Here is a 26,631-nt window from a genome sequence, read left to right on the forward strand (position 1 = left end):
ATATCTGATTTTTTCTGCCACCCATTTTTTAATTTGAAAAATTTTTGGTAGTCAATGTTCTACTTGTTAAACCATTTATCATTTTGTTTCTTCCATGCTTTCTTTCGACAAGCCACTTCTCCGTCAACTACCCCGCGAGACTAGCGATGTGGATATATCCCTCCACATCTTAAGACAATATGAACACGCTGAATAGTCTCTACAGCCACCTTTTTGCCTCTCACAGCAAGCACATCGTACCTTCACAGTATACCTTTTTGACAGGCACTCCTTGGTTTCACGCGTCTCAAAATTATTATTTTACTTATTTATGTTTTAATATACCTGCAATATTTCTCTACTTTACTCCGCAGACATCGGGTAAAGTAAAACCAGTAATTATTAAACTATATCCCAATGTTACCACGGTCGCATCTTCGCTGGATCTCGATGGTACGTTTGCCCAAGATGTACGCACAAAATACAGGAAGTAAATTGTACATTGAAATCAAATTTCCCCTTGCTTAAGACATTATAATTGCAAATTAGATTGTCATTAAACACAAATGCAGCCGAGGACGCTTTTTATATAGTATATCTTTTCCACTCCTCTTTTCAGTCTCTGTTTGTGCGTGTGCACTTTGTTCTTTCTGCGGAGGAGAAAGAGGGAAAACACGTACGAAGAAGGAGAGGGAAGATGAAGAACAGTCTCACAATGATGAGCAAGATTATCCCCTGGTAAGATTTGCCTAAAACCCCCGCGTTGCTCTGTATCTGGCGACCAGACAATCAAAATTTAGCGGAGGTTTAGGGAAGGTGTGAGATTGGACGCCATGGCTGGAAAGAACAAGCTACTTAACGGGGACAAATCCAAGAGCATCGAGCTTCAGGGCAAGCGGAAAGTAGATAATGCCTGGCATGACTGCGAGGTTTCATTGAGGTATGCCGGAGAATCTCTGTTAACGCTGGATATGTTAAACTTTGATGTCTCAAATATTGACTTACTTGATACCTGCTTGCGCTTAGATTTTGTTGAATGTAGTGCATCCAGCTTTAAAAGTGACACGATAAGTACTCCGTGCATCGTAATAGTGAAATATTGCGGTATATTTGCATATTTTGCGAAATTTAAGAGGCGAATAAAAAATACTTGAATTTTAGCCTCGTATTAGTGAGGGCGCGGTTCTGTTCTTTTCCGAGCACGTTGATAGTATAAATTTTCACGGAAGATAGTAGCTTTTGCTGCAATTTTCCTAAAACATTGCGAAAATAAGTATTTTGAGTTTTATTTTCGGTATACTGTTTTGACTTGTGCTGATTCTTCGCTGATTATGCTACGAGAACGCGGGCTTTAATTTCGGATCCCGACGTTGTTACAGCAATTTATGTTGCTAATGAATGCTCTGCCTTTGATAGTGAGGTATTGAGTTGTTTGCTTGCATTTTATTTAATCAATGAATAGAAGGAATCGCCCGTGTTATGTTGTTATTTACCAATTCTTACAAGAACGAATCTTGATGATTACAGAGTAAATCAAACGGATACCTCATGGTAATTTTGTTGTATCTTAAAACTAAAAAAATCGTCGTGATCATAATAGCTGGGAGGCCAGAAGAGGGGGACCTCAGCCCCTTTTCTTAGGGAAATTGAACTCAATCACCTTAGGCGTCCAATCATTGACAATTTGGCAACTAAAACGCCCATGCGTATGTCTAAAGAAAGACAGTCCCTCTTTTACATGTGTGCTACTTTATAAAGACGATATAGGCTTTGATCATGATCTGCTGTCGAGTGGTAAAAATAGTGGCGCATTCCTTCTAACAGCTTAGGTTCAATCCAGGTTGCGCTTAGAAACCCTGTTAGCATGCGTATAAACTTAAAGCAGGACCATGACCTCCCCTTGTCTTAGGTAGCACCAGGTGAATAGAGAGCCAATCCAACTATGATCTATAATATTTCTGTATAATCAAAGCCTAATTATCGCTTAAATTTATTAGATATCCTCAGCCAAGAAAATATCTTTGATCTGTAGTTAATTCTAATATTAAGCTATGACTTACAACGTTAAGGTTAATCCTGCTTCAAAGGCTCAACTACAGATGCCACCATCAAAAAGATCAAATTTTATCTCCACAATAGAAAAATGTAACATAATTTCGTTAGGCAGTGCTACAAAGTTCACTTTACAATAGCTAGAACTGAAAGGTTTTATGTTTAGTTGGACATATCAAACAAATTTACTTTTGAATTTTTCAATATAGAAACTGGAATGTAACTACGGTTTCATATTTCAAAGCTAATGTAACTATGGTTTTAGACTTCAAAGCTAAGGGATCTTGCTTTGCTTCTGAGGCCGCTCTGCCAAATGCTGACATAAGCTATTCACAACAACAAATTTATAGAAAGTAAGAATCAGAATGCAATTTGAAATTTTTGTTTGAACCAGGATTTTGCTTGATTAGAATAACTAGATCAACGTGTTGAGCAGGGGTTAAAAAGTAGACAAAATCACACAATAACTGTTCAGAAACTCTCAAAGAGATGCGGATTCATTTTATAATACTGTTGCATTTAAAGTATACATTAAAATCTAAAAATGACATGAAATAAGAATTTTGTTCAATATGATGCAGCTTTTTGCAATTGGATCTAGTAGGATGCTGGCACATGGTTTGTTTGAAATCTAACTCATCACAGTTTTCATGTTTATCATGTACACCATAAGGATGTTTTGCTCATTATGTTTATAAATCACCAAAAAAGGATCATGGAAAATCGTGGGATAAGCTATTGTCAGTGTCAAGACTCAAAGCAGGTTAAAATATTTTGTCTGGAACCTCACCGAGAGTTCGATCATGAATGTTTTGATCAGTATCTGTTGTTTTATAATTTAAGCATGTTTTTATTTTGCTGCAATTCTAAGCCTCATTCAGATGAGTGCTCCTGTGTTGTTGACTGTCCACTCCAGAAAGCCAGTGTTAGATCTCTCTACCTTAAATGATCTTTATTTAAGAATCTTTACAATCTAGAACTATATAAGAAAGAAAGTGAACAAAGCATCCTGTAACTATCATCCGCATAAAGCATGTAAATAATCCATCTACAAAAAGCAAGTCCATGGCATTACCTCATGATATCAATCCTCAAATTTGGAGCAACTTTCTATAGTTAGGCTGTTTCAACCTTCTCTGCTGCTTAGTTTTCATTTTTGAGAACAACCTTGGGTTGGAAGGACCAAAAGTTTTTTTATGCGTTGTAGGTAATTTACACCAGTGGTATGAAGATATTGAATTGTATTATTAACATCAGTGCCAATAAACCATTCAACTCGTGACTATGATACTCCATATTTACATATTGCCTAAGAGATGCACGAGCTTGAATGCTGTTGCGTCTGCCTTGCTTGCATATTCACTTGTCTTTAACATATCTTACATGTTATAGGAATAATAGTAAGAAGGAATCATGCTTCCTTAGTGTCTGCTTAGACACAAGAAAAACTTAAGAGCTCAGTTTAACTATCTCCTTTGATAACTGGCACTTGGATAATGAGTCGGTCAATTCTTCAGATCAGAACCACCAGTATTTATGCTTAACTTTTCATTATTAAAAATAGTAATTTGTTTAATATGGTAATGTCCAAAAGTAGCTAAGAATGGTTCATAGGACTCATTTAAGGTACAATCTGTCAAATTATGTTGGAAGTGCCTAGTCTCTATCTCCAGAATAGTAAAACAACAATCAAATATGGTGAAAAACCTCAATGCTATATGAGCATAAAGTCTAATGGGACTACCTCCTGATATTTATTTGCATCTGAGGTTTATGCAGTTTGTATGATTCCAATTTCTCTGTGCTGCTGATTTATAATGCTTAACTGATCCTCCAGAGTAAGAACACAAGATAAAAAAGGATTTTTGTAATTTGCAAAACATCTGGTAATGTACATTCTTGTACACCATATATGTCTTGCCAACATTCTTATCCAACAATTCGTCCAGATTGAGCTGACAAGGTTCCCTTTTTAATTCTAATTTTTAGAGTGGCTACAATTCCAGCAGTGCATGTCTTCTTACCTTTTCTGGTTTTGTAGCAATGCGTAGCTCCTCAAATGTAATGAGTTACAATGTTATTTTCAGTGAAGTGATAGCTTAGTTTCATAACATTTTCTAGCTCTGTCCCTAACATGCCAGTTCCATCTCCTGGATGAAAAATTATTTTACTTTCTAAATTGATGCATATAGTTGAGTTTGTATTGATTCAAGATGGCAACTCTTTTCATTGAGCAAAATTAATAAAACATGTTATTATGAAGTAATTGGTAAAATTCTTGCTTGTTATTAACCGAGACCGAGAGGCCTATATATACAAAAGAATAAAGTGATGTTTCCTTAGAAAATAAAGAATAGAAATATTCTATTCTAGCTAAAAGAAAGCTAAAGAAAGCTAACAGATAACTACAGCTAACTAAATATTAGAAACATTCTAATATTTACAATAGATTACTATTAACTAATAATAGATGCTTATCTATTATCATAATACATTTTTTTTGATCCTCCATGCAAACACAAACCACTTTAGCATTGAAGCTAGATTTAGCACTTGTGCCATCAACCTGTACTTGTTTCCATCTTTGAATGCTTTTGTGCAAGAAACTACATGTTGTCATTGACTATGACTTTACCGTATGCACCATGACTATCCTTTTTAAACTTGCTCTCTTGATTTGAATATTAGTGGAAAACAAATGCTATTAATATGAAAGTTCACTTCCCACAGGAAACAGCAACAATCAATAATGACAACAAGAAAAACTTTTGCAGTGCTTATGATCTGTATAAACCTTCAGAGAGTTATAATTTCTAACCATTTCTTGTTTGGTATTTTTATTTAACTTGTGCTATGGTACACTAATCAGAATGATGAATGAATGTATAAATTGAAAAAATCAGCAATGTTATAAATTGGAAAAACTAGCAATGTTTTTGATAGAAATATTGAAGAGTGGGTTGGATTCCAAAACAAAAGGAAATGTCCAAAATTTAAGTAACTTCTCTATTTAAGATCTCATCCATGCACAGTGGGCCTTTTGAAACCCTTAGCAGTAATTAAAGAAGCCAGAGACACTGCAATAATAATCATAATAATAGAGCCAATGCAACATTGTGGAACAGATCTCAAAGTTTCAGCACAATATCAGTCATTCACTGGATAGAAAGGTTTTTAATGAAATGAGAATCATACATGATTCCAAAAGCAGAGAATCAATCTCAAATTAAGAAGATTTAGTGATATATATATATATAACTTGCATGTTGCCTTAAAGATTTGCGAGAGAGGTTTATAGACGACAAATTCCAGTAATTTTGCAACAAAAGAAAGGCCTCCAATGGTAGATCATATGGATCTAACTAATTTTACAACCCTGACATACCCATGAACAGGTAAAAGAAAAACTGATTGGTAGCTGATTGATTGTCATGTATATTCCCAATCTTAACAGTCAAAGGTAATCTCAAAAAAAGATAAAAAGAAGGCAGAACGACAAGAATTGTTAAATGAAATGAGGCAAGAATTGACTCTGGTCTAAAAGCATCACTTGCTACCATGTTTCCAAGCAAAGGACTGCTCAAATATTAAGTTATATGATGTTAATTTTCAAGCCATGTGTAGTAATGAACCTGTAATGTTCCATGGCCATAAGTTAGAAATGTGTAGGAAAAATATGAACGAGGACATTGATTTCACTTAGAAACACACAACGAAAAATGCAACTAACATCTTACGCATTCAAATTCAGAGACACATCTTACATTATTCTGGAGAACAAATATGAAATATATTAAGTGAGATGAGTGTTATGATCACAAGGAATATCTCTCCCTCCACAATCAAGAAAACAAAGCACTTGCTTTATGAACCCAATGGGCAATCAATTAATATTGTTGTTCCAAAAACCTCTAGCTACCAAATTCAGATTCTTTAAACCAAAATCAGCTAGATTTTTTTTTTTTGAATCTGCTGGAGTCGTCTGTTTGGCCCCGACTTTTCAATTTATATAGAAACTTCACCATTTAATAAGAAATTTCTGTATCTTTGAAGTATTTTGATCTTCCGAAAAAGTCAAATCTTCCAAATGTGGTAACCATGGGAAAGCCAATCAAGCTTAACTTGCACAATCAAAGCCAAAACTCATCTAAAATTAAGCTTTGCAGGATGAAGTCTTCTGAAGAAGCTTAATTAAAGCTTTTTAGAAAGAATTTGCATACCGCTGTCAGTTTATTCTATTTGAACATTGGATTGGATCAAGGATACATCTTACCTGAGCCTTTTCAAGTCACGTTTAATAAAGAACCTGTAATGTTCCATGGCTGTAATTTATAATGTGTAGGAAAAATAAGAACAAGGACATTGATAATCAGTTAGAAACACACAATGAAAAATGCAACTAACATCTTACGCATTCAAAGTCAGAAATGCATCTTACATTACTCTAGAGATCAAATATGAAATATATTAAGTGAGATGAGCATTATGATCACGAGGAAAATCTCTCCTTCCACAATGAAGCAAACAAAGCACTTGCTTTATGAACCCAATGGGCAATGAATTTACATTGTTGTTCCAAAAACCTCTAGTTACCAAATTCGGATTTCATAAACCAAACCCAGCTAGATTTGTTTTTTTGAATCTGCTGGAGTTGTCTGTTTGGTCGTGACTTCTCAATCTATATAGAAATCTCACCATTTAAAACGAAAATTCTGTAACTTTTAAGTATTTTGATCTTTCAAACTTGGTAACTATGCCAACGCCAATCAAAGCCAAAGCTCATTCAAAATAAAATTTTGCAGGAAGAAGTCTTCTGAGGAGGCTCAATTAAAGCTTTTTAGAAAAAAATTGTATACCCCCTATTGTTGTTTTTTCTATGTGAACATTGGATTGAAACAAGGATACATCTTACTTGAGCCTTGGCTTTCCAAAGCAAATCATATTCCCATATTAATACTAGACAATGAATGAAGACAATCTAATTTGATATTGCGTGACCTATCTACCCAATAATTCTAAACAAGACAACAAATTGAAGGCAATGGTCAAAATCTTACCCAACAAAGCAGGATTCATCTCATGTTGAATGACACAAGACGATGTACATTGTATATAATAAACATTTGATGTTATCAAAACAGTGGATTTACCAGAATTTTGTGACAAGAACCTCCAGGTATACTAGTAGCCTCCAGAAGTTTAGTTTCTAACATTTATGCATTTAGTTAAATTTGATTACTGAAGATTACTCACAACTAGATGGCCAAAGAGGAACTGACAAAATAATGGAAGGTATATTAATATCACAATTGGCCATGGCTTATATTATGAGTTCATGAGGTGAAATTTTTCCCCAGTGGGATTTACTTACTAAGTAGCACTATTTACTTGTATTGTTTTCAAGATTAGTCTTTCAGCCACATGAATTATTGAGCAATGAATTATAAAAATAAAGCAAAGCTGGCATTCACACATAACCATATAGCCTCACATGTAAAGCTCTAAATTGCAATAGAACTGATGATAGATTGATAATTTTAAACTTAAATACAACCCAAGAGTTGACAGGATTCAACATTGACCTTGCATACTTTAGAGTGACTTGAAAATTAATATACACAAATGTAACTTCACATAAGCGAACAGCTGCACATGCAAAGTGCTGAACTGTGATAGGACTGATGATAGACTAATAATTTCAAACGTAAATACAACTCAGGAGTTAATATGGTTCAACCTTGATTTTGTGAACTTTAGAGCAACTCTTGATAATTAGTATCTTAAGAAATTAATGAAGATACGACGGTGCTCATCATTAAATCATACAAAGAATTTACAAAACATATAGAAATATTGAAGATGATACATACCAGACTGCCTGCAAGTAAGAAAATGTATGTTTTTCTCTTGATACTATCCTGTGGAAAGATTTTTCTATATTCCTGCTTGTGGGTGTAATTATCTCGCTTGTGACTAGGGGTATGTTGCTGATTGTTAGAAGATGCTGCCATTGTAAGAAACTTACCTGTAATTTTCATTTGTTTGGATATGATTTTGACCCATGCATTTTGTTGCTCCATGGTAGATTAGAGCAGGTTCTTGTCATCCCTCAGCTTCCTGTAATATATTGTTTAAGCTCTAGTTTCTGTCTACAAGACTAATTGTAAATATTTACATTTTATTCAGAATTTATTACCGCACTAATATCTGCATCAACATTACTAATATCTGCATCAACATTTCACTTTAACTCTTGTGCTGTTTGGCTCCTATGGATAATGTCTTAATTTGGTGATCAACCAAGATAAATTGACCATCTCCATTTGTAGGAATCCAAAGTTGAGGAGTGCCTTGAATAAAGGCTTCCGTGATTCAGATAAGGTCATTTGATCTATACATCAGAAAGATCTCTTAACGTATTTTGGGATTCCATAGCTAGCTGATTTCTCAATAAAATCAGCTACTATTTCAAACTTTGTATCTCCTTCAAGGGTCCCAATAATAAGATCTGCTTCCATTAACATCAATAAAGTAATCTAAACTCCACTTTGATGTCTAATCAAGCACTTGAACTTGATTGCTCTTTTTTGACGTTCTTTTGGCAATTTCTATTCATAACCACACTTTCCAGTTTTCATCGTAGTGGTCATTAGTTCCCAACCATGGATAGTCTCCTGTTGTTTCAACTAATATGATGTCACTGTGTTACAACTTCCGCACTTATTTTCACAAAAAAGTCACTCAGAGGTTCACTAGTTATTGTGACCTTGCTGTTTAGTAATATGAAATATCTTAATAGGATTTGTCTGAGTTTGGATTACCAAATGTTAATAGGATTTGTCTGAATTTGGCTAAAGTGTTTGCTTCCAACAGTGGTCTCCCACTCAAATTGAATGTCATCTTCAGTGTTTGTAGTGTTTTACTTTATAACTCAAACTACTAATTTATAAGGAAGAACGGTTACAGGTGATGTATAATACTAATTTGTATTCTTTTGAAAATCATGATGACAATTTTGTAAAAAGTCTTGAAAAAGGAACTCAAGTGCCTTTTTTAAATTTATGTGCCACAAAGTCCCCAATTTATATTGCCTTCACAAATATGCTTCCATCTTTGGGAAAACTCTTGAGAAACACATAACAGCACCTTGTTCATATTTCTGTTCCGAGAAGTCCCTGTTTTGTTGGATGCAGAAAAGAAAGGGAGAGTGAGAGTGGAAGTGGCGACAAAGGAGAAATGCTGAAATGCCAAAATTGGGGGGGAAGAAATGCTCCATGATCCTAGTAATAGTGTTGAATGTAAAAGCGAAATATGGAGGAAGAGTGGGCATGCCTCCCTGGGAAACATAAGATTAGATTGCTTAGGTTTCAAATTGCTAGAATTTTCTCAACAGAAACTAAGATTTCTTCAATCAAAGGCAATGCTCTACCCCTGTGGGTCAAATACTTATTTCTAGCTCTCAAACTTATCTTGCAGTCAACAACACCATCTCCTTTTCCATATAAAAAGGGGATGTTAACATGTCTAATAGCTAATTCTTGCAATATTTTTTCTCGATTTTTGAATTGTTAATACTAATGCAAAATTTGAATGATAAATGCAAGCACTTCATTTTTAACAGGCATATTTTGCATTAGCTAGGGACTAATGCACCAAGGATAGGGGATACTAGGCTGCTTGCTTTTATTTATATTTGTAGAATCCTTGAAGACTTCCATCTAGAGAGCAATTTCTATATTCCAATAAGAGAGACATAAATATTCCTCAATTTCTTCACTTTCTATTAGGCATGCATCTACCAAGCTACTCTTCATGTTTTTAAATTTTTTTGTGATTTCTCTCTCCAATCTAGGTACATAGTGCCTTGTAAAAAGTGGAAGGCCAGTCACAACGTCACTCCATCTTATTAGCATTAGATTGCTTGGATAGGGTTGCATTCATGTAAATTCACTGATGTATTTATCATAGTGTGTATGCATCATTTAGCTAGAAGTAATAATTCTTCCACATTGAACGTTCACAGCACAAAGATGTAGTGAATAAGCAATCCCTAATCCATAAAGCGAAAAAGTATGGTGTATCTTAGTTAGGGACTGTTCTCATGTCCCATTGGTAAAAGCATATAGACAGTCTAATGTCCTCAGTATTTTTATGCACCTTCAGAGGATGTATCTGTATATATACGAAGTGTTTAGGATTTCATATCGCTAGATATAACGATCCAATGGAATTTCAATTTTGCACTGCTGAAATAGGAACAGTTATTAATTTCGCTGTGAATGGACTCCTTGGCCACAGATATGCATGCTGAGTGATCTCTCCAGCACTAGATTATTATAAGAATTAACAGGCAATATGAACATCTTATCACTGATAAAATACTCCTTTGCATAACTCAGCCACGACACCTCTCCTTATTCCTACTTTAGATGATTTGTTAATCACCTACATATCATGCTTGGTATCACTAATAGTTCTTCAAGTATGATCTTTTTGATTCATCATTGCAATTTTGTTGCTCAGAGACTCCAAAAAATTGATGTGAAGCAGATGGAGATATCACATATAGGGTTTCAAATGGGGACATGGCACAGATGGAATCCATACCCACGGGTTTGGGCAATACAGTGATGAGACCATGACAATGTTTAATGATTTTTAGTTGCAACAAACTGGAGTTGTAAGCTCATGTTTCTGCCTAAGTTCCCTCATCAATAATCATTTACTCTAAGTGCTACTTTAACATTGCGGCCCTAGAAAAACTCTTGGATTTTGCAGTTAATAGTCAATAGCTTATATGGTCTTGACAATGACTCTCCACTACATAGAGAAGCTGGAAATAGCTTGTTATGGTGCTGATTCCCTGCAACAAAAAGAAGCTGGGAATTGAATATTCAGAATTCCAGACTACTAAGATAGTATTGTATTTACAGGATCCTCTCAGAGATAAAGCTTGACAACGAGGACAATCCTTTGCACACTTTAATATAAATTATAGTCTGACAAAGAGTCTACTAGTGTGTTCCAAAACAGTGGCTTATTAAAATGAACGAAGTTGATAAAAAATATATTTTAATTATTAGAAACGAAAATCGGTGCAGAAATCTGAAAAACTCAAAAAAGTGAGTTAGAGCGAGAAGGGTTTGTTTATGATTAAATTGCGAGCTTGGGTGATGGGGGTATGACAGCTCTTTTAGTATCTTGGGTACATCTCTTGTATGTATGATTGATTAATTATATAAAAAATGTCAAAATAGCATTAATTTGCACGCGCACACATGCACACACACACAAACTGACTTTAAAACACATTTGAGGCCAGCCTTAAACATCACACACTAAGGAAGAAATTAATCCTGGAAAAGTAAGTCAAACTTTGACTATTTAACACTTTTGCACTAGGAATCAAGCCTTAGTGTGTGATGTTTAAGCTGTTCACACATTTGATGCATCCAAGTTGGCGCATTCGGGGTTATTTTCCAATGTTTCTTCAGCCTGTGTGTGTAGTCAACTTCTTAAAGAGGAATGGGAGGACAGGACATGCTTATTATGTGATAGGGAGGATGTGGAGATGGAGCATCACTTTGTTATAGAGTGCCCAGCATACAGGGACATCAGAGCTGGGTTGGAGATTTTAGAAAGCAGCAACCTATGCTACTTATTTGAAGAAGAGCAGTTGGGCAAAACAGTAAACCTGATTATTAAAATCCATCCGTGAAGAGAGGAGTTAATCAAAAAGTTACAGCTTAATTAAGTATTTTCCCCCTTTTTAGGGGTGTGTGCTGATTGTGGGTCCCATAGGCTGTTGTGGCCTTGTGGACGTTATTAAAATCTTTCATTCATTCATTCATCCTAGTACAATAGGAGGCACAAGTTGGAATGTACATAAACCAAAATTCGCAAGCAAAACAAGTAAAGCGAATGATAATTTTATCGCTGAAACTTGCCAAAATTTTAGTAAAAAAGTAAACACAAAATTAGAGTCATATCACACATCCCTTTTATGAAGTCAATCTTCACCTCCATCAGACAAAGGAGCCCTGTAAGCTTCACAACCAAATATTGAAACCATTGTTATTAAATACAATAAGGAAATGCAAAGCTTGAGAAAAAAAATTAAAAATTTCTTCCCAATGGTGCCAAACAACCACATTTGCAACGTTAAATAGAATAAAAAAATGCAAAGCATGAAAAAATGACAGTTTCTTCCCAATGATGTCAAACAAACACAAAGTATTTGATGTTTATTTATTGTTCAAGGAAATATTAGATATATTCAATTTTATAATTAATTTTTTTTTTATAAGATTATCAACATAAAGAAAAATACTCAAAAAGAAAGAAAGCTACCATGTTTATAACCAACCAGCAAGACTGGTCAAATGAAGAATTATCGACTGCACCTGTTTCTGTCTGCCAGTGTGGAGAAAGACAAACAAATCTGCTGGGTTCTCCAGGAGATTGTAAGTCCTCAAGCTTTAAAATTCGTTTAATTAGTTTTGGATACTTTTTGTGTTTGGACGTGGGTCTCCTGAAATCAGACAAATAACATACCCCCTGGGATAGCAGGGTCGTGCCCCGAACATCCCAGAAATGTCCGTTCCCATAGCATCCTGTTTGGTATGGCAATGGGATTGATTCTAGGAATACATGGTAACTTAGGTTAATGACATTATTAATATTAATTATAGCCCCGTTATAATGGCATCATTGCATTTGTCACAAATTTACTGAAATGTCAAAATTGTAAACATGCTCATTTTCTCGTCTGGCTGACATAGTAGTAATGAAATCATTTATTACAGTAATACTGTTGAAAGAGACATCTTGTGCCACATAAGCTCAAAAGCTCGAAATGCTTTTTTAATTCATATTAGTACATCCTAGTAAAGTAAATGCATGGAGGAGTTATTCTTAAGCAAGTGCCTTAGGGAAGAACTGAATACTTAAAAAAGTACTGCAGTTCTGACACAAGTCAGCAAGGGCCATCTTGTGTTACAAAAGCTCACAAGTCCTAAATGCTTATTAATTCGTATTAATACACACTGGTGAATTAATTGCATGTGAGAAGTTTCTCTTAAGCAAGTGCCGTAGGGAAGAACTGAATATTTAAAAAATTACTGCTGTTCTGACACCAGCCCATAAGCTGAAATTGATCACCTTTTTTGGGGCCATCTAGGTGCTGATTTGTCCAAGATCTGGTACTATTTGATCAAATTTTTATGAAGACTGGTTGGTAGTTACTATTGATCATTGACGAACCGACAGTTATAAAGTATGACTGTTTAACTTTCTTAGTGCTACACTTTGTTTCCTACAGAGTTAAATGCTGTTTGTCTATTGTATCTAACTCGGTAAAGGAATTATACAGTTTCTCTTATAGTGCGAAGTACTTTACTAAGGTTGAAAGAATAAAGTCATAATTGACTGTCGTTACTTCTCGTTCCTGTGTTATAAATAGTGAAGCATGTAGTTGACTTGTTTTGAGGTTCACGTACATTCCCTTTTTAGGGATATTGAGGTATCAATTTCACTTGAAATATATAAATCACGTCATGAAGTTAAACTGGCTGGTACTAGTCGAAATATTTATGTCATCCTGTGGCAGATAGGGATGTTTGACCTAATTCAATATGCCTATGATATCCTTACCAATTCCAGATGTCTGGTTATATTACTGTGGATATAGTGTGATCCTCAAGGATGCTTGTAGCTGCCCCTATTTTGGTGTTCCCATGAATTATTCTAGGGAGAATTTTTTCTAAATTGTGTACACTTGAAGACTTATATAAGTTCCCTAGACGGGACAAAATCTGTTTTGAAAAAAATAGATGAATATTTTTATTTAATTTTTTTTTTATAAGATTATGATATTGGTGTTCTCCAAAAGGGCCCCAGCCTTGCAAGTAGACTGTAACATTTACACCATATTAAAGAAGCCCCTAAATAAACTACCCTATAAAGGGTGATGCAGGCTGCCACTAACCACATAATAAATAAACATAAAAGCTAAGACGAACATAAAACTACATTGTATATCATGATATCTGCCATCCCAAGGGTGGCAGAAGACATTCTAGCAAAAAGAGAAACCATTGCACACACTGCCACCAGTTCCTTATGAAGCTGAATCAACCCCCAGTGGCCCATTCCCATAACTTGTAGTTGTGGAACATATTTGCAATGTTCATATGCTCTGTTGTATACAAGATTTACCAATAATGCCTCCAGACATTGTCATCACTAAGGTTGTATTTGCTTCCAAACTATCAAATTTTATGCTATTAATTATCTCTGCTTGCTAGTATAGTGAAAAGCTTATAATGCTCAAGTAAAGGCAACATGTATGTAATGCCCAAAAATATATACACTAATGCAGCTAACTTTTGTTTTATAAATACTATGTAACAACTCCTTTCACGTGTATGCATGGAAAAGAATGCACATGCTTAATGGTATTGTAGACATTTTCAAGCGAGGCTTCACAAGGAAGGCAGATGTTGTCATGACACAACCCAAGGCCTAAAAAGACTAAATTTAGAATAACTTATTCATTATGTCTCCAAAGTAGCATGTTAGTTTGGAATTTAAACATATCTATTTAAAAACCATAATATAAATTACAAGTAATGTAAATAAGTGTACTGTGATTTTCAATTAAGGTCTACACCAATGTTAAGAAGTTATGTGTCGCCTTTAGGGATAAGGTTGGTGTCATAAATATGATCTCCACTTCTTGTACACATGTTTCACCTAGCCAGTTATTGCAATTGGGATAATTTAGGAATCACAGCTTTAAAATGTTCTACCTAATAAAAGAATTCTTATTACATCTTTCCAAGTGTTGGAGAAAACAATTGGGGTTATGCATAGTAAAACTATAATAATAATAATAAAAATAATTGTTTCATTTTTTTTCCCTCCATAAAAAATGGGCATTACAATGTCTGCTTGACACCTACCACATCTGTTTAGGCAGGTGGGCTTAAACTCCATTTTTAAGGAGCAGGATGCCCCATGAAAATTTTACTTTTTTGCTACAAGATTAAATAGATTATTTTGCTAAAAAATAGAAGCCCCTACTTCTTAGATTTATAAATTTAAGCGGGTAAAAAAGTGGCGGGGCCAGAAATTGCTCCACAAGCTTAGGAGTTATTTTTGCCCATGTCAATCACTCTTTAGTTTGCACTAAAACTAAATGACTTATGCCAAAGAATTCATTGTAAATTGGATCCAAAAATTTAGAACTAAGTTGACTCATTTTTGCAACCTTAAATTTAGGAGTTGAAATTTTCAAGCTGAAATGCATCACAAAATTCATGGGACTACTAATCTTAAAATTTTCCTAAAATCTCTCAGCGGCAACAGCTCTATGTTTGAGGAAGTCTCCCTCCACGGGACCCCAGCCTTAGATTGTGACACCATAAGTTTTTTAAGACCATATTAAAATCTTGGCAAACTACTGTAACAGTAGTCACATCTTTCATCAGTGGTTGATCCTCATACTTCAACGACTAAGCCTTCACACCTTTATCACCTTCATTGGCCAGCCTTTTGCCTTGCAACTGAAGGGTATGCATCTAATCCTTCACCAAAGGTGTTCCTTCCTGCAAGCTTCCCACTTGTAGGCACGGCCTAACAAAAAGCTCCACAATACTGCCCTGCACTTTAGTTGATTGTACAGGTGCCACTAGCTTTGTCTTGAAAACCTGCAGAATTGAAACCTGTGGCCGCAAAATCGCAGTGTCCTCTTTCTTTATCAGAAGAGGCTTAAACAGTTTCAGGTTGACCACGCTTTAGCAATTGAAAATTTTTTTTGAACAGTGATTTGAAACATGATCTTGCCAAATTGGAGCCTCTCTACCCACCCATGAAAGCAATTCCATCAACAAACAACGCATGAGTACCAAAGGAAGAGGAATTGAGGAAGAATGTGATCCCGAATATACAATCACAATGCACCATCAGACAACTACCTAAACCTCACAGTGGATACATATCATTCGTTCCTTTCCATGCTGATATATTCAAGTTATGGCCACCCGCATCCTCAGCATGTGTGAAGAACCAACATCACATAACTGTCACTAACCAACCCAAACAAGCTTTAAGAAACGCCATTAAGGCTTGCCTATGTTCAAATGCCATGTTCACTTTCAATCATAGTGGCTGATCATCATTTATAAAATTATAAGTTTGGAAAGACCTTGCCATTCATTAATTTCCTTAATTTCTACAGCTAAGAAATTAGATAATTTTATTCCTTTGTTCCTGAAAAAATTAACTACCTTTTTTTATTTTGATAAGATGGACCTCTATAACCTTCTCAAAGAAAAAATTACATATTAAAATTTCCTTTAGGATGGCTGTTTCCAATTAAGGGATGATGCTTTGTCCAACACATTTACCAGAACTAGCAATCTCCCTTTCCAAATATATTCTGGACATTTTTCAGCATATGCAAATTCAATCCTGAAAAAAGTGCCTTCCATTCTGCTTCTCTATTAATATAATGGTCTAAGCTGTTAGATTTTGGTGATTGATCAAGAAAGTACTGTACATACTTCATAAATTTTTTGGGGTTCTTATTTTATCGGGATTTTGGGCCGACATGTAATTATTAATTATAACCCTAAAGCGGTTAAAATACTTGTATAAAAAGGCTTAGGGTTAGGGATTGTTTTCATAAGTTGTGATGCGAAATTGGTTCTTGCAGCGGTATTGAGCAGTAAGGGATTACGAATTGTAATCAATGGATCATAAAAATATTGCACTTGCTGTTTGGTGGACATAGCCCAAGGTTTGGGTGAACCACGTTAAATCTTGGTGCCTTGTGTTCTTTTCTATGTGATCTATTATTTTTTGTTATTGGTTATATTTGCATGTAATTGTTATTTTTGTCCGTGGTTTAATCCTAACATAAGCCTCGAGTTTCTCCCAGCATAGAATTGCCCTGGATTAATAAAGCACATCAACACATGCTGGAGTAGAATAACCTTGTGTTGCGTCACCAAAATTCAATTAGTGCCCTTCTAGTAGAGCTTTCCATTTTGCTTCTTTATGCTATTTGAAGAGCAACTAACAAGTTTATGTGGATTCCCTCCCCAGTAAACACATAGGAATCCCTTTGTTTATGGGCAAGATTTGCAATAAACTCGGTTTGAAAATATTGAAAAAACTCGAAGCTAAATTATCATTCTAGAGTCATAGATTGTTATAAGCTTAGCTGGCCAGCAGCAAAAATCCCCATTGATTATTCAATGATTCATATCTATCTTCTACATGCATTGGTCATCCCAAAAACTCTAACCATTCTAATATAGCTCTCTGTCATAAATATTTATGGTGAGTCTTCGGAAAGGATCATAAATTCCTGTTAATCGGTAGGAAAAGGAAATTCTTGTTATTCAATTGGGAAAGGATAATAAGTTACCATTAATCAAATGGGAGAGCATATGCAATCTTAAGCAAGGAGAGGGCTGAAGGATCTCCTCTTACATGGCAGTGGGTACAAAGTTAGACTGGAAATTTTGAATGGAACCTAACTTGATCTAGCGTAATATTCTCACATTAATATATATGGGAATGTCTCTCCAATTTCCTTTTTTATAGAAGTGAGATTTGTCAGGCTTTGCTGTTCAGAATTTCATGGTGGTATCCAGGAACGTCTTGCAATCAAATTATTCTGTAAAAGTGTGAATGGCAAAAATGCTAAATTCTGATTGGATTCTTGGCCTAGTAATGCCTTGTTGGATAGTTTACAAGATTTAGATTAGTCCCAAAGAAAAGTACGCAAGGAATGGGGCATTATAGTGAAAATTATTGGGAGGAATGTCTAGATCAAGGAATTTGGAAGCAAAATGGCATGACTTTAATCTCTGCAATAGTATAGGCAACCCAAAAATCTTCTTAAAAGAGCATCTTACATCCATACTCCAGTGCGGTTTAGGGTGGACACCCTTTCCTGGACAAGGAAAAGAGAGGGCAATTATGAAGCCAAATCTGGCTGTGAATTTATCGAGCACAGTCAGGTTCCTAGGTGCAGAATTAGCATATAGATCTCATATGGTGTGTCTCTACATTGATGCCTGCCTCATGACCCAAATGTACATGATTTGATGGCTGCAAGCTAGTAATGAGGTTCTAACCTTAAATAACCACATTAAGAGATCAATCAATATGACCTGTCTAGTCCATTATGCCAAAATGCAAGTGAGAAAGTAGATCATTTGTTGTCCCATCACAGTTCCACAACAGAAACACAATATATTTTGCTTTGTAAGCTTCAAATGCAGTGCTCTTAAATTTTCACGGGAACAATTTTGGTTGCTGAACTAAGGGCACATAATGGCTACAAGTTACATGGAAAACTTTAAACACTTTTAATGTGTGTTTTATTGGCTTATGCAGAACTATAGAGTATTGAGAAGTAAGGATCTTTTGATAGAAATATGTTCAATCAAAATGAATGTAAAATTCAAGAGTTTATGAAAGAAAAGATAATCATGTAAGCAAAATGTCCAAATCTGAGATATGAACAGCTCAACAATGGGATTTTGTATATAGTCTTCCTGTTAATAGGTTAGACTTTCAATGGTTCTTCTCAGTGATGAATATTAAGGGGGCTGGGGCATATGTCTTCAGATGTTGGTGATGGATCTGCTCTAGAATTACTAGTTGTTGGTTATGATTTCTACATGGTTTACATGTAGGCATTATTATAATTGAGATGAATATGGAAGAAGAGTTGACTTAGTTGGGAATATATTGAAATTAGGTGAGATCATGTTCCGAATACTTACAATTTTATTACTCTCCCTAAAGTAATCTATATACGAGGCTTCTTCAAAGCTTGCTGTTAGGTTATTAGCCTAAACAAGGATGTTGTTCTTCAGGATCTTGTTCCATGCCTTAATTGGTTGTAAGATATACACTTTATCTGGAAGCTAGTAATAAGGTTCTAACCTTAAATAACTGCATTAAGAGATCAATCCATGACCTGTCTAGTCCATTATGCCAAAATGCATGTGAGATGGTAGATCATTTGTTGTCTCATCGCAAAGCTTGCTGTTAGGTTATTAACCTAAACAAGGATGTTGTTCTTCAGGATCTTGTTCCATGCCTTAATTGGTTGTAAGATATACACTTTATCTAGAAGCTAGTAATAAGGTTCTAACCTTAAATAACCGCATTAAGAGATCAATCCATGACCTGTCTAGTCCATTATGCCAAAATGCATGTGAGACGGTAGATCATTTGTTGTCTCATCGCGGTTCCACAACAGGAACACAATATATTTTGCTTTGTAAGCTTCAAATGCAGTGCTCTAAAATTTTTATGGCAACAATTTTTGCTGCTGAACTAAGGGCACTTAATGGCTACAAGTTACATGGAAAACACTTTTAATGTGTGTTTTATTGGCTTTTGCAGAACTATGGAGTATTGAGAAGTAAGGATCTTTTGATAGAAATATGGTCAATCAAATTGAATCTTAAATTCAAGAGTTTATGAAAGAAAAGATAATTAGGTAAGCAAAATGTCCAAATCTGAGATATGAACAGCACAACAATGAGATTTTGTATTTAGTCTTCCTGTTAATAGGTTACACTTTCAATGATTCTTCTCAGTGATAAATATTAAGGGGGCCGGGGTATATGTGTTCAGATGTTGTCGGTGATCAATGTGCCCTAGAATTACTAGGTGTTGGTTATGATTTCGGCACGGTTTACATGTAGGCATTAATATAGTGAAGAAGAGTTGAGTTAGTTGGGAATATATTGAAGTTAGGTGATACCATGTTCCAAATACTTACAATTTTATTACTCTCCCTAAAGTAATCTATATATGAGGTTCCTTCAAAGCTTGCTGTCAGGTTATTAGCCTAAACAAGGATGTTGTTCTTTAGGATCTTGTTCCATGCCTTAATTGGTTGTAAGATATACACTTTATCTGGAAGCTAGTAATAAGTTCTAACCTTGAATAGCCACATTAAGAGATCAATCCATGACCTGTCTAGTATATTATACCAAAATGCACGTGAGACAGTAGATAATTTGTTGTTGCATCGCAGTTCCACGACAGGAACACAATATATTTTGCTTTGTAAGCTTCAAATGCAGTGCTCTAAAATTTTTACGGCAACAATTTTTGTTGCTGAACTAAGGGCACTTAATGGCTACAAGTTACATGGAAAACACTTTGAATGTGTGTTTTATTGGCTTGTGCAGAACTATAGAGTATTGAGCAGTAAGGATCTTTTGATAGAAAGATGTTCAATCAAATTGAATATAAAATTCAGGAGTTTATGAAAGAAAAGATAATTATGTAAGCAAAATGTCCAAATCTGGGATATTAACAGCACAACAATGGGATTTTGTATATAGTCTTCCAGTTAATAGGTTAGACTTTCAATGATTCTCCTCACTGATGAATATTAAGGGGGCCGGGGCATATGTCTTCAGATGTTGTTGGTGATGAATCTGCCCTAGAATTACTAGGTGTTGGTTATGATTTTGGCACGGTTTATATCTAGGCATTTATTATAATTGAGATGAATACGGAAGAAGAGTTGAGTTAAGTTGGTAATATATTGAAGTTAGTTGATATCATGTTCCGAATAGTTACAGTTTTATTACTGAGTTAGTTGGTAATATATTGAAGTTAGGTGATATCATGTTCCGAATAGTTACAATTTTATTACTCTCCCTAAAGTAATCTATATATGAGGTTTCTTCAAAGCTTGCTGTTAGGTTATTTAAACAAGGATGTTGTTCTTTAGGATCTTTTTCCATGCCTTAATAGGTTGTAAGATATACACTTTTATGGGTCTCCCTAAAATAATCTCTGTTTGAGGTTTCATAAGCCTCAGCAAGGATATAAATCAGCTTCCAGTTTGGATTACTTCCATCGTATTCTGCACCAAGTCATCTTCAACCAACAGATGCTTTGCTCCATAGGAAATGGCCATTTTTAATTTTTAAACCTTTAAACATGTTTCTCACTGTTGTCATATTATTGATCCTGCCAGTAATGTGTCTAGAAAAGGCCCAAATGAGGAAGTAGCAAGATCATCTCAGGGAACACATCCAGTCCCAACCAAATGGGGGATGCCCCTAAAGGTACCATCTAGCTTTTACTTGAACCATCCATTCTGTGGGGGGCTAAGTCACAAGATATGTCAATCGAATTTCATCCATGAAATTCAAATTTCAGCAAATTTTTACCTTTTCTGAGCTTCATTCAAATTTAATGATATTTAATATAATATTATTTTATTTTAAAGTAATATTGAGTTATTTAATTAATTATCTAGCAATGTCAATCTTTTTTGACAATTCTGTGGGTACATTACTTACATTTAAAATAAATAAATTTATCTAAGGTAAATTCAATGTAGATTTTTTTTGAATTTTTAGCCTGCTGAATTTCATTCGAATTTTATGATCAGCGAATTTGAATTTGAATTCGAACTTTGTGACTTAGCATTGGGGGAACCATCTTACCGAAAATCTGTAATGTATGATAGCATGGAGCCCTTTATTGGTCACTATATTAATAGGTATCTACTATTAAATATTCTTCTAAAGCTCAATTGGTGAACTAGACTCTTGAAGTAAGCTAATTGACATTTTTCAGATGTATTTGTTGCTTGCTATGAAGTTGAAGATTGTGTAATCTCACTGTGGGTCATTTTTGAAAATTATATTGTACAAGATGATGGCTTCCAAAATGACATTAACTACAGAGATTTCATCTGACGAGTTTGGTGATTTGCTGCTAATTTCGGGGTGTTATTTGGTATCAGATGAATCTCTGAGTGAAGTACTGTTTAATTTTTGTAGTTCTGCAGATCAATCATCTACATCTCTCAAAGTGCATTTTGTGAACTTAAAGAATGATGAGGACAGTGTTGTACTGCGGAAAGAAGAAGCCCTTGCCTGCCTCCGTGTGCGCTCTACAGATTTATCAGATGGTGAATGCCAAAAGGTGAAAGAGGGAGAAGTTATTATTGCTCTACAAAAGACTCGTGCAGGCAGGCATTATTTCTTTGATGCAGAGGTTGAAAAGGTGTGCTTCTGTTTTAAGAAATTAACCATCTATTACAGATGGGTTAGAGGATAATATCAGTACAATTTTATCTTCCAACTCTTGTATCAATAGAGACTACTGACTGTTAAAGTTGTTTAAACTGTCTAATATGAAATTTATTTTTTCGAAAGGTAAATCCGGAAAATTAATAGTTGTGGTCATGACAGAAATACATGAAATTGCAGATAGCTTATTGTGTCATTAATTTTTATCAGTAAAAGGCTTAGCTTAAAGACTGTGATTTGGATTTTGTGCAGGTAAAAAGTTTGAAGCATTCAAATAAAGTTTTCTGCAGATGCACCTTTGAAATCAGGTGGATTGAAAGTGAGTTGAAAGGAGAAAGAGTTACAGTTCCAGCGAGCTCAATTAAACGATTGGTTCCAGAAAGCATCAAGGAACATCCAATTGTTGCAGCTTTTTTTGAAGCAGTGGAATCTGCAAAGCAGTCTTCTCATTCACCAGAACTGACTGGAGGTTTTCGTGATGACAATGTTGTTGAAAGTGACATCCATGCTTTGCTTGAGCAACAAATTGAAGAAATCACGAGGTTGGCAGATACAATTGAAAATGTCACCACTGAGGAGAGATCAAGCAAAAATAAAAGGGGTAATAAATCTCACAAACCTAACTTTAATTTGCCAAACATAAGTGCAATAAAGACTATATGCTAGGGATTACAGAATCATTTTATTATTATTTAGATAATGAAAAAGTATCAACTAAATTTGTGAAATTGGTAAGAATAAGGAAATTGATTGATTGGGAAATGCTTTTTCTATTTAGATATTATACAGGGTTCTTTTTTGTGTAGCCAAAGCAAATGTTTTCCCCAATCCTAGAGTAAATAAAGTCAATGGAAATTAATGGTCATTTTCATAGTTTGCAAACTCGGACTCGGAGAGTACTCGGCAAGCCCAAAATTTTCAACTCGGAAAAAACTCGGCATATACTTGACAAAAACTCGGGGAAAACTCGGCAACTCAAGAAGTACTAAAATTTAAAATCTCTTAAAGAAACATATAGTTTTTGTAGAATACAATTACAAATTGTATTAAATCAGTAATTGAGATTTCAATAGAGAAAATGTTTTGTTTTACAGCACTAAAATGATGTGAAAAGTGCATCTAATCCAATGTTTTACCCTCATCAACATTTTTACCCACATTTTTTTAACATCTATAAATACGCGAGAGTTAAACTTGAGAGTACTCACCCAGCTAAAAAACTTGAGAGTACTCGGCAACTCTGAGATTACTCGGAGAGTTTGCAAACTATGGTCATTTTACGTTGCATATGAACTACTGGAAGGTTGTGTGAAACAAGAAAACTATTGATTCTGATATTGACTGCAGAATACTATAAATTCTGATATTGACTGAATTTCTGTTGCTGTTTCTCCCTGATACAGTTAATAGCCAACAAAGTCATGAGAATGTCAATTCTTTGGTTGAACGCGCTCGGGACAGTAAAGAGGGCAATGGAAGTGTGCCTCCGCGCAAATCTTCAAAGAAGGGAAAAGTTGTAAGCTCAGAAAGAGTTGCACCAGAGCCCATCAATGTAAATATTGCTGCTTTATTACACTTAGAAAATAGGCCTCGATTAAGCCCGCTTGCGGCACGAGCAGCCTTGGCTGCGGCTGTTTGGGATTTGCCCCTTGATAAAGAGAGGACAGATAATGTTCATGAGGGAAAAGATCAAGATTCTATTGGTTCAGTATACCAGAATCAGTTCAGAAATCAATTTGATAAGGTCTCCCTGAATCTTTCTGGTACCTATTTTGACACTAGGCATCACAACAAAGGCAATAGAGTTCCCAAGACTAGTAAATCCATTGCTCAAGTGAAGTCCTCAAAACAATCTAGCAGCAACAAGTATGCAAGTAAAGATCATGGTGGTCACACAAGCACAAAAATTTCACAGGTTTCCTCGGGTCATTCCAGGTTGAAAAGAACATATTCAGCTTCTGTAGCAGCAAAGCAAAAAGTTTCATCAGACATTGCTTCCACTGCAAAGGAGGCTTCTGCAATGACAAATGCAAATCTCCCATCAACTGAACAAAGCATAAGAAAGAGGCAGAAAGATGCTAGCAAGGAAGTAAGTTCTACAAGATCAAGAGACAGACATCTAGGTGCTGTCTCAACTCGCTCCTCTCCAAGGTTCCATGTTGCTTCTGTGTCAGATAAAGAGGAAACATGTGGAAGTTGGCACAATACAGAGACTGAAAATAATGAACCAACGCTACCTGAGCACGGTCAAGGAGAGATTAATGGGTCTTCTGCTGCAACTAGATTCAATGTCAGAAAGCCAAAAATGGTAAGACTAATTTTACTCCTCTCAGTTTTTGAAATGCCACATCATGCCTGTGACATGCACAAACCGTTTCTAAGCTATCCATCCTGTCCAACGATTTCTCAATTTTCTGATTATGGTAATCTAAGACCATAATTTACGTTCTTACTTGGTTGAAAGAATGCAACTCCATGTGTTTACTAGGGACTGATTGCTATCTGCATGCTTATGCAACACAGTCACCAAACTCTGTCAATGCGAAAAAATATCTGATGTTCAGTCCAACAGATTGAACAAAGATCTCTTGCTTTTGAAGCGCTGTTTGAAGGGCTTGGCAAAAATGGACATGAAAATTAGTTTTAGCCTGTCAATGCAGCTTTCAACATATAATGAAGTCTGTATTAATTATCATGCTGTCTTTAATTAATAGTAGCAGCACTTGCTATATGTTACTAAGTCACTAAAGTTCTTAGAAAGTCCTTTTTCAATATTAAATGTAATGGTACATCTGTAGTTGTTGGTGAATATTATGAAGTGGAGTGCAATGCACAAGTTATCTATACAATGAGAAATTCGTAATGCATTTTTGTTTCAATCTTAGCTTTCAATCATGTCAATATACGATAATGTCATTTATTCTATTCATGCAAAAAAGCATATAGCAATATGCAGTAGTCTGTTTAGTCAGAATTTTCGACCACCACTGCAGTTATTTAGATGACTGATTGCTTTTAGTTGTCTATGCTGCGACAGCAGGAAAGAAAATCATCTGACCTCAGTGAACCCGATCCTGAAAATACTATCATGTCTAACAATGGCAATGAACATGATCAGAAAGTCAATAAAGATCCACAAGAGAAGAGCAATAATCGTGGCAAGCGAAAATACAAGGCAGCACCAGTTGAAAGAGCAAAAGCTAAGACAATACCAATTGATGATTGTACAGAAGATATGAATGGAGCAACTACAGAACACTCAAAGGATAGTGGTTATGGCACGTGCACATCAGATAAAGCATCATTGGAGGCCAAGAATATAAAAAGGACAATGGTCACAACTTCTCACGCTGTCAAACAACCATCAGAAACAAATGATACAGCTGAGAATTCCCTAGGAACTGTTGAAGAGAGCTTTCAAGGCAAAAGAGCTTCCAAACCATCCATGTCGAATGTTAAAAGCTCGAAGACCAACGTAAGTCTACCCTATCAGGAAAATTCTGATGGAGGAGATAAAATGAGACAAAAGTCTTCAAGTAGGAAAGCATCTTCTGCCAAGGAAGGTAAATGAAGAAATACTATATATATTCACCACTCTTGATTTCCATCATCTTTTTTAAGAAGACACTACTTCACTAGTAAAATTAACACTGCTCGTTTTGCAGATGAAAACTCAAAAGTGGCACAATGGCAAGTTGACCCTGAAACGAAAGAACGCACATCTAGAAATGTTGTAGCAAGGTCATCGCCTCGCTTTGAACTTCTCCCACGGGCACGAACTCGTTCCCAGTACAACAAAGTCACACAGCAGTAACTGCATTCCGGGAACCCAAGCATGAGAGCAAATTTAGCAAATTAGCAAGATCATATTCAGGTGTAATATTGACTTTTGTCCACCCTCAAAAAGCTGTTTCTTTTGTGCGATTTCAAATCAGCAATCAATGCTAGATATTACGTACATGCATGCATGCTTTTGAGACGGTTAAAGGAGAAGCAACGGCCAAGTGCAAAAGTTTCGCAGTACCATCGATTAATATGCCACAGTAATCTTTGTTGTAAACAATGCTTTCGATTATGTTGAGTTTACAGCAATTTTTATTTCTGTGGTTAGAACTGTTGCAGGTTGATGTCAGTAAGTCAAATAGTAACGAGGTAAGAACTGGTGGATCTCACCTGATTGTATTAGATGGAAAGCAATATTGATGGTGAAATTAAAATAGCTAACATAATTGTCGTGTTCTCTAAAATCAAATCATCCTTACAAGTAAACAGTGATAGTAGAGAGTTTGGCAATGAAAATGTGATTCTTTTTAGTTTTTTAGCAGGTGAGAGAGATTTTTGTTATCCTGATCAGAAGCACTGTATGTGTGAGTTAGTAGAACGACCTCCGAAATAAAAAATATAGCGCCAAAATATGGCAATACAGACAATATCAGTGTTTATCAATCGATTTCTTCTAGGTAAATGTACATGCAAACCATTTGCTGATACACGCGTGGAGAGGGAG

The 26,631-nt window shown here is 35.3% G+C and overlaps 1 protein-coding gene across 3 annotated transcripts; it reads left to right on the plus strand.

The window, feature by feature from the left end:
• The first annotated feature begins 596 nt into the window (after positions 1–596).
• On the plus strand, positions 597–26,353 carry LOC149543490 (uncharacterized). 3 transcript variants are annotated; one of them, XM_089798291.1, is made up of 6 exons: positions 597–919; positions 21,873–22,098; positions 22,377–22,725; positions 23,528–24,432; positions 25,144–25,687; positions 25,790–26,353. In XM_089798291.1, the coding sequence occupies exons 1-6, from the start codon at positions 813–815 to the stop codon at positions 25,936–25,938; spliced, it is 2,280 nt and encodes a 759-aa protein (XP_089654417.1). In that variant the 5' UTR covers positions 597–812; the 3' UTR covers positions 25,939–26,353. The 3 variants fall into 3 exon arrangements, with proteins under 3 accessions (XP_089654417.1, XP_089654418.1, XP_089654419.1); XM_089798292.1 differs by having other exon boundaries at positions 25,162–25,687; XM_089798293.1 differs by having other exon boundaries at positions 25,165–25,687.
• The last annotated feature ends 278 nt before the right edge of the window (positions 26,354–26,631 follow it).

The sequence above is a fragment of the Cupressus sempervirens genome, chromosome 8, assembly GCF_028749045.1.
Source record: "Cupressus sempervirens isolate cs-2001-9-10 chromosome 8, ASM2874904v1, whole genome shotgun sequence".
In the NCBI taxonomy this organism is placed as follows: domain Eukaryota; kingdom Viridiplantae; phylum Streptophyta; class Pinopsida; order Cupressales; family Cupressaceae; genus Cupressus; species Cupressus sempervirens.

Coding starts and splice junctions, on each gene's coding strand:
- LOC149543490 (XM_089798291.1), top strand. CDS start 813: ATGGCTGGAAAGAACAAGCTACTTAACGGGGACAAATCCAAGAGCATC. Junction 920..21,872: donor GACTGCGAGGTTTCATTGAG/GTATGCCGGAGA, acceptor TAATTTTTGTAG/TTCTGCAGATCAATCATCTA. Junction 22,726..23,527: donor ATCAAGCAAAAATAAAAGGG/GTAATAAATCTC, acceptor TCCCTGATACAG/TTAATAGCCAACAAAGTCAT.